This window comes from Astyanax mexicanus, chromosome 9, assembly GCF_023375975.1.
Source record: "Astyanax mexicanus isolate ESR-SI-001 chromosome 9, AstMex3_surface, whole genome shotgun sequence".
Classification (NCBI taxonomy): domain Eukaryota; kingdom Metazoa; phylum Chordata; class Actinopteri; order Characiformes; family Acestrorhamphidae; genus Astyanax; species Astyanax mexicanus.
Genome location: NC_064416.1, coordinates 7936263 through 7944833, shown reverse-complemented (window position 1 = coordinate 7944833; position 8571 = coordinate 7936263). Strand labels below are relative to the sequence as shown.

Here is an 8571-nt window from a genome sequence, read left to right as displayed (position 1 = left end):
GTGGTTAAAGCTTAGAGTATCAAAAGACAATCATGTTATATAAAATAATATAATATACAGCTCTGGAAACAATTAAGAGACCACTTTCTGAATCAGTTTCTCTGATTTTGCTATTTATAGGTTTATGTTTGAGTAAAATAAACATTGTTGTTTCTATAAACTATGAACAACATTTCTCCCAAATTATAAAAATAAAATTATTGTCATTTAGAGCATTTATTTGCAGAAAATGAGAAATAGTTGAAATAAAAAAGAAGATGCAGAGCTTTCAGACCTCAAACAATGCAAAGAAAACAAGTTCATACTCATAAAGTTTTAAGAGTTCAGAAATCAATATTTGGTGGAATAACCCTGGTTTTTAATCACAGTTTTCATGCATCTTGGAATATTCTCCTCAACCAGTCTTACACACTGCTTTTGGATAAGTTTATGCCTTTACTCGTGGTGCAACAATTTAAGCAGATCAGCTTGGTTTGACGGCTTGTGATCATCTGTCTTCCTCTTGATTATATTCCAGAGGATTATAATCTCATCATTTTTAAGTGGTCTCTTATTTTTTCCCCAGAGCTGTATATATACAATGATCAAGCATGAAATTATGACCACCTCCTGGTGTCTGCACACTTTATCATCACAGCAGTGCTGCTGGAGTTTTTAAACACTGTGTTTAATCACTCACAGTAAAGTCAGAGACAGGAGGATGCTGCCCACAGGATGCTGTTGGTGCACAACACACACTAATAACTAACTAGTTCTAAAAACCATCCAAATAATAATAATAGCTGCTATGTGGTGGTTTTCTCTCCTGTTGGGTTCTGAGTATTGAAGAACAGGGTGAAAAGAGGAGGATAATAATAGAGTATACACAGAAACAGACACAGAACTACAGTCTGTAATTATATAATTATATAACTATAAAGAAGCTGACAAAAGAGCTGACAAAACGGATAATGGGTGCAGAAACCAGAATCTGGTCATAATGTTATGCCTAATCAGTGTATAGTCTCCCCTGAATATATTGGAACAGCAAGACCAGGCCAAAATTAAAAAAAATTCAGCACTTACTACCTGATATGTTCTACTAGATGTGTTAAACTAAATCTAAGTACATTCAATTACATTCTCTATCTTAAACCTCAAACCAAAAGAATTAGCCTCGCTGTTCCAGTACGTTCAGAGGAGATATTAAGTGTACATTTCATATATTCAGTGTTCACATGGCTCTCCTCACAGAAAACCATGTATTAGAATGAATGGCGTTTGCTGTGAGATTGCACTCTTTGGGCCTTGTGTTTCAGGAGTGAGTGTGAGCTGGATTGGGAATTGGACTGATACTGGATTTCTGTGCGCTACACAGAGTTAAAGTCTTGATCAAAAGGGTCGACGACATCAGGGTTCATCACTCTGCCCATGAAAAGAAGAGAGCCTGCAAGAAAAAACAAACAAACACAAGTACTTTAAGTTCTCTATAGAAAATGTGACTTGAGTAGAAGTTAATGTGTTTTTTAAGCTCCATATTTAAGTGGAAGTATGAAAGTATTCAACATTTCTGTACTTCTGAACTCCGGTGTAAAATTGGTGGACTTTTGTTGTAGTAAAACATGATAAAAAGTACTTACCTTTGGTGAATAGCCCATCTCCGTTTTCCCACAGCTTTCTGAGATACAGTAATTTTGTTCTTTTTGCCCAGCACTTTGTACAACGGCCATTTCGGGGCATATTTTGCCCCAATAAATTGCTTTTTACACCGTTATTCAGGCTCAAAAGTGGCTCCACATCTCCTTTGTAGAATCTGGAGAGTCCAGACATTTAAAACGAGGCCTTATTAAAAAACACTGAGATTTACCTGCACTATGAAGTGTAAACAGTGTGTTTTAATATGTTTCTTGTGCATTTTTAAAGTTATTAATGCCTCATTTAAATGTCAGGGCTCTCCAGATTCTAGCAAGGAGGTGTGGAGCCACTTTGAGCTGGATAACGGTGTAAAAATTTATTGGGGCAAATTATGTGCAAAAAGCACAAAATTACTGAATTTTAGAAAGCTGCTATTCAACAAAGGTTAGTACTCTTTATCATGTTTTACTACACCAAAAGTCCATTTTACCCCAGTTTTCTCTGAAGTATTGCGAGTAGTTTATAGTAAAAGTACAGTACTGTGTTATTAGTGTAGTTTTTACAGAAAGCAGTAGAACGTTAACAGTGCTAAAGGCAGAATGGGATCAGCTTGATCTCTTGATTCACTCAATGATGAGCAGCTTCATTAAACCTGGTGACAGTGCGGTGTCAGACACTTCCTTCTGGGTCTAACTATATTACCTTTGGCAACCATTTTTTTAAGGATTACTGTATAAGCATCTGAAGGTAATAGAGAAATATGCAGGTGAGGTGTACCTGTCCTTCTGTTTCTGATGACAAAGAAGAATGGATGATCCGCCATGACCTGAGGGTACAGCACCAACGTCCTGGTCAACGCAATCATCCCTGCAGGAGAAATTTACATAATATATTAATATTAATACATTAATATTACTGAAAATCAACAAACATACACATACAGAACCATAGCTACTTTATTAGAAACCCCTCCCCAGCTAGAGACTGTAGCTCATCTGTTCAGCACAGAGCCATGGTGATTAATATGGTGCTGCTAGGTGGTTGTTAAGGTGTTGCTAAATGGTTGCCTCTCTCTGGTGGTTGCTATGGAGTTAGTAATTACTTGCTAAAGTGTTGTTAAATGGTTGTCTCTCTCTGGTGTTTGCTATAGAGTTAGTAAATGGTTGCTAAGGTGTTGTTAAATGGTTGTCTCTCTCTGGTGGGTGCTATGGAGTTAGTAAGTGGTTGCTAAGGCGTTGTTAAATGGTTGCCTCTCTCTGGTGGTTGCTAAGGTGTCTATTGTGATTGCTATGGTGTTGGTAGGTGGTTGTTAAGGTGTTGCTAAATGGTTGCCTCTCTCTGGTGGTTGCTATGGAGTTAGTAAGTGGTTGCTAAGGTGTTGCCTCTCTCTGGTGATTGCTATGGTACAGTGACAGAAGTAATTAAACAGAGGAGTATAATGATGAAAAGAACCAATGAACTAGTGTAACCTGATCCTGCAGCTCCCTCGGCTCCCTCCTCCGTCACCTCCAGATACGACTTCTGCACAGCTTTACCGATAAACAGATCACTTCCATCTAGTAGAGAGACAGAGAGAAAATTATATGAAAAAAAAAATTCTCTGGTCACACTGAGGAGCTATCTGCTAAATTATACATTAATCTGTGACACAAATATAGCCAATATATTTACCATACAAACCCACCAGTGAACCTTCTGAGTTGGCACATTATGCAAATCTTACTTTTTTGCATGCTTTTTTATTTCCACTTGGGGCTCTACTGCCCCTATAAACACTCCAAGTGTGAAAAAAAATCCCTCCGTCTTCTGGAAATCAGCTGAAAGAGTTTGAAATTAGGAATCATATGCTTCTATGAGCCGTTTGAATGCTCCCTTATTGTGACGTCACAATAAGGAAACCTAAATAGAACCACCCTGGCAAATTGTTAGAATTTGTCTATGGAACACCACCACCGAAGAACAATTAAGATAGGTAGGTGTGTATACTTAAAAAAACATACAACTACTCCAACTGTCTGGGTGGATTTTTACTTTCTAGACCTGGACTACCCACCTGTGTGTAAGTAACTATAGGTTTACATAGGATCTCCGGTGGATTTTGGGTTTTACAGCGACTCTAAGACTAAGTCAGTGGCTGAACTGCACTTAGCAGAGCATTATTACACATGTTGTAAAGTAACATATGACACTGCAAAGACTGTTATTAGGGTAAAAATGTCTTTATTTTTATTTTCCGTCTCGTGGCGCCGCAGTGCTGTTAACCAATCAGTAGGCAATATGTTTGCATGTATGAATTATCATGAGCAAAAGCCAAAATCCTATCGTTTCTCCATCGACTCCTCCACGGGACTAAATAAAAAAATCATGGAAAGAGACCTTTAGCAATTCTGACTTTCATCTTGAACTTTCACTAGAACAGAGATTTCCACACCAAACCAATTTTGAATAACTTTGTTTAACATTTTAGTCAAATTTAAAAAAACTGAAAAGATGGGCAGTATATGACCTTCAGTGATTGTTTCTTTTTGACAGTGGGGAGAGCATCTCCCTTTAAAGGAGAACTTCTGGGTTAAATGAACCTTGTTGTTGTAGTAAACAGACAGTTAACAGTTAACAGTTTGTCCAAACACCCTTCAGACTGGGTGATACGGGGCATAATTTACCCCAATAAATCGCTTTTTACACCGATATCCAGCTCAAAGTAGCTCCACACCTCCTTGCTAGAATCTGGAGAGCCTGGATAATGGTGGAAAAGGCATTTTATCGGGGCAAATTATTCCCCGTGTCCCCCAGTCTGAAGGGTGTTTGAAGAAACTGTTAAAATTTCTGGATCTGGGAACGCTGTAGGAGAACGGAGGTGTGCTATTCATCAAAGGTAAGTACTTTTTATTATGTTATCATGTTGAGATCTGCATATTTTAGATCCAGAGGTCTTTTAATAATCAGTCATGGAGAACAGCGCTCTGTGTTCAGTAGAGAAAACCTGCAGAATTAATTCATAAGTGTTTCTGTCTATTTCTAAACGCCAGTAAAGACTTGAAGACGAGATCAACGTTTCAGACCAAAGAGAAACCGTGGTTGTGCCCTGAAGCTCAACACTCTCTGAAAATAATAATCACCCCACCGTGACACTTCACACGACTGTGTGTGTGTGTTTGCTTGTGTGTGTGTGTGTGTGTATCCGATCCTCCCACACTGCTCTAGTGTGGAGCTACACTTCACCACCAAAATAACGTTTGGGAAGAAAACAGAGGAGATAGAACAAAATGAGCAAAAATATAATGTTATTTTTAAAACTATTAGTCATAGAGGCACAACCACATCCTGTCTGCTTTTAGTCACTGCGTTTGATGGGTTTGCTTATAATATCACCTGAAATATAATATAATGTACCTGGAAATATTGTGCCATATCACCCACCTTATCATATCAGGGTACTACTGTTTTGCTGTTTTTACAAAAAATAAAAATAAAAAATCACATTGTTCTCATTTCCCATTATATATCTACTAGAGACAGATTATATCTGTCCAGTATCATTTATTTTACTTTAATCCTGGATATATGGAGATATTTGGAGAGCATTATTATTAGTATCATGGCATTCTGGATCACTGACTCCTGTTACAAATCTAATTAAACTTTTTTTTGTATTTTTTAATATCTCAGTTAGGGGTGTGCCATATCATATTGTATGCAATAATAAAATTATTTTTTTATTTTGTTGCAGTAGTGTATTCTTGAAACATTCTTTCAATGTTTTCAATGTTTTAGTCATATCGCCAAGAGTATCGTTGACGCAAAAACACTATGAAACATCACAATGTTATTTTAGGGCCATATTGCCCACCTCTACTGCGTTTGTGTATTTCTGTGGTTCTAGTCTCAGCAGAAGTCCAGATTTATCAGACCAGGAAATACTGCAGACCACTGCAGCCTCAGCTTTCTGTTCTTGACTGATAGAAGTTGAACCCAAGTGACCTTCTGCTGCTGTAGCTCATCCTCCTCAAAGTTGGACGTGTGGTAAGATGTTCTAGGATGCTTTTATCTTCACCTCAATTTCACAGAGTGGTTATCTGGGTTACTGTAGCCTTTCTGTCAGCTCTAACCAGTCTGACTGTTCTCTCCTGAACTGCTGTCTCATCAACAAGCTTTCTGTCTGCAGATCTGCTGCTAACTAGACTAAGCTCTAAGTGGTCATAAGCTCTAATTGGTCTAAAAGCCTAAATCACTGCACTTCTTACCTTCCCTCTCCGCGGTCATGGCTGACAGGTCTGCGTCTTTAGTGAAGATGTTCTTGATGCCCAGCTGCTGCAGCGTGTCCCTCAGGTCAATCTTCTGCTCTACTTTAAACCTGCAGCAAAAAAAACAATAAACGTTTGTAGCGAAAGACTGTAGCAGCAGAGGAAACTTAATCTGACCAAACCTGATTACCAAACCTTTTGAATATTCTATAAGACACAGAAATAAAAAATAATATTACATTAAAATACATTATAATAAAGTAAAACTTAATGGTCTGTTAAAGTTGCAAAGTTTATGCCAATTTCAGCACAGATGAAAAAAAGTGCATTGTGATTGTGCATCTAAAGCGATTCCCACTGTATGCTGGGTTACTACGCAGTTACTATGCTGTTCTAAGTGGTTGCTATGGTGTTGCTAATTAGGTACTATGGTATCCTTGGTTTATGCTGTAGGTTTGCAAGGCATTTACTATGCTGTTCCAAGTGACTGCTGAGAGGCAGTTACTATGCTGTTCAAAGTGGTTGCTATGGTGCTGCTACGCAGGTACTATTGTCTCCTAGGTGGTTGCTGAGAGGCAGTTACTATGCTGTTCTAAGTGGTTGATGAGAGGCAGTTACTATGCTGTTCCAGGTGGTTGCTATGGTGCTGCTACACAGGTACTATTGTATCCTAGGTGGTTGCTAAGAGGCAGTTACTATGCTGTTTCAGGTGGTTGCTATGGTGCTGCTACACAGGTATTATTGTATCCTAGGTGGTTGCTGAGAGGCAGTTACTATGCTGTTCCATATGGTTGCTATGGTGCTGCTATGCAGGTACTATTGGATCTTAGGTGGTTGCTGAGAGGCAGTTACTATGCTGTTTCAAATGGTTGCTATGGTGCTGCTACACAGGTACTACTGTATCCCAGGTGGTTGCTAAAAGGCAGTTATTATGCTGTCCCAAGTAATTATTATGTGCTTACTAACCATTTGTTTTGTCTATGATATTTCAGGTTGTGAGGCTGTTGTTATGCCATTCCAAGTGGTTGCTCTGGTACCCCAAGTAGATACGATGTTGCTCGGCAATGTGCAAGCACTAATAATCCCAGTGCTCAATACAAGTCTCTTTCATACTATAGGGACAGAATAAGGTTATCTAACCTGGGCAGGTAGACCTCCACCTTCTGCTTCTTCACATTGTTAGCCCAGTCGTCCAGCAGCTGTGGCCGGATAATGGGCTCCAGTGTGGCCAGAGGAACCTCCTGCCTGGGCAGAACGATCATCATGCTGACATCCTCTCCTTCATACGGCATCTCCAACACCTGGTACACACCTCCAGCCTCAGCCGAACCATCACTGAACTCACCTGGAGAATAGAAACACATAAAAGTATTTAATTTGACAATAATTTGACAGGTAACAGCTCAAAAAACTTTTTGACAGACTGTAATACACTACAGAAAATGTAGGGCATGCTCTATAATGCCTTATAATGTTCAGATGGTCCACATGCTCATTCAGACAGACTGTAATACACTATAGAACATGTAGGGGGAGCTCTATATTACATTATAATGTTCATATGATGCACACACCCTTTCTGACAGACTGCAGTACACTGAAGGAAGCATAATGAATGCTCTAGAATACACTATAATGTTCGTATGATCACTACACTCATACAGACAGACTGTAATATACTATAGGAAGCACGGGGGAGTTCTATAATGCTCTATAATGTTTATATGGTCCACATTGTCATTGTGATAGACTGTAATACACTACAGGATGTGTAAGGGGCACTTTATAATGCTGTGTAATGTTCATATGATCCACACAGACATTCTGACAGACTGTAATACACTGAAGGACAAGTAAAGGGTACTCTATAATGCACTAAATTGCCCTATGATCTACACATCCTTTCTGACAGACTGTAATTCTCTACAAGAAGCATAACGAGTGCTCTATAATGCTCTATAATGTTCGTATGATCATTACACTCATTCAGGCAGATTGTAATACACTATAGGAAGCATAGGGGGGTTCTATAATGCTCTTTAATGTTTATATGATCCACATTGTCATTGTGATAGACTGTAATACACTACAGGACGTGTAGGGGGTGCTCTATAATGCTCTATGATCCACACACCCTTTCTGACAGACTGTAGTACACTACATAAAGCAAGGTATGCTCTATAATGCTCTATAATATTCATATGACCATCACACTCATTATGACAGACTGTACCACACTACAGGAAACATAGCGGTGTGTGTGTGTGGGGGGGGGGGGTTATAATGCTCTATAATGTTCATATGAACCACATTGTCATTGTGATAGACTGTAATACACTGCAGGATGTGTAGGGGGCACTCTAAAATGCAGACTGTAAGACTGTAATAGACTACTACAGGAAGCATAACAGATGCTCTATAATGCTCTATGATCCACACAGCCTTTCTGACAGACTGCAATACACTACAGGAAGCATAATGAATGCTCTATAATGTTCATATGATAATCACACTCAATCTGACAGACTGTAATGCACTAAAGGAAACATAGGGGGTGCTCTATAATGCTCTATGTTCAACACAGCTTTTCTGACAGACTGTAGTACACTACAGGAAGCATTAACTATGCTTTATAATGCTCTATAATGTTCATATGATCCACACTCACATTCTGACAGACTGTAACACTCTACATACAGAGTGTACTGACGTC

At 38.9% G+C, this 8571-nt stretch overlaps 1 protein-coding gene across 1 annotated transcript in view; it reads right to left on the bottom strand.

The window, feature by feature from the left end:
• Positions 1-468: 468 nt before the first annotated feature.
• Positions 469-8571, bottom strand: part of serpini1 (serpin peptidase inhibitor, clade I (neuroserpin), member 1) — a 41028-nt gene continuing 32925 nt past the window's right edge. Inside the window, exons 5-9 of the mRNA XM_022664332.2 lie at positions 6999-7203; positions 5859-5968; positions 3084-3170; positions 2392-2481; positions 469-1426 (exon numbers count right to left, since the gene is read on the bottom strand). Coding sequence (XP_022520053.1) covers positions 1350-1426; positions 2392-2481; positions 3084-3170; positions 5859-5968; positions 6999-7203 — 569 coding nt within the window. The 3' untranslated portion in view covers positions 469-1349. The remainder of the gene's footprint in view (positions 1427-2391; positions 2482-3083; positions 3171-5858; positions 5969-6998; positions 7204-8571) is intronic.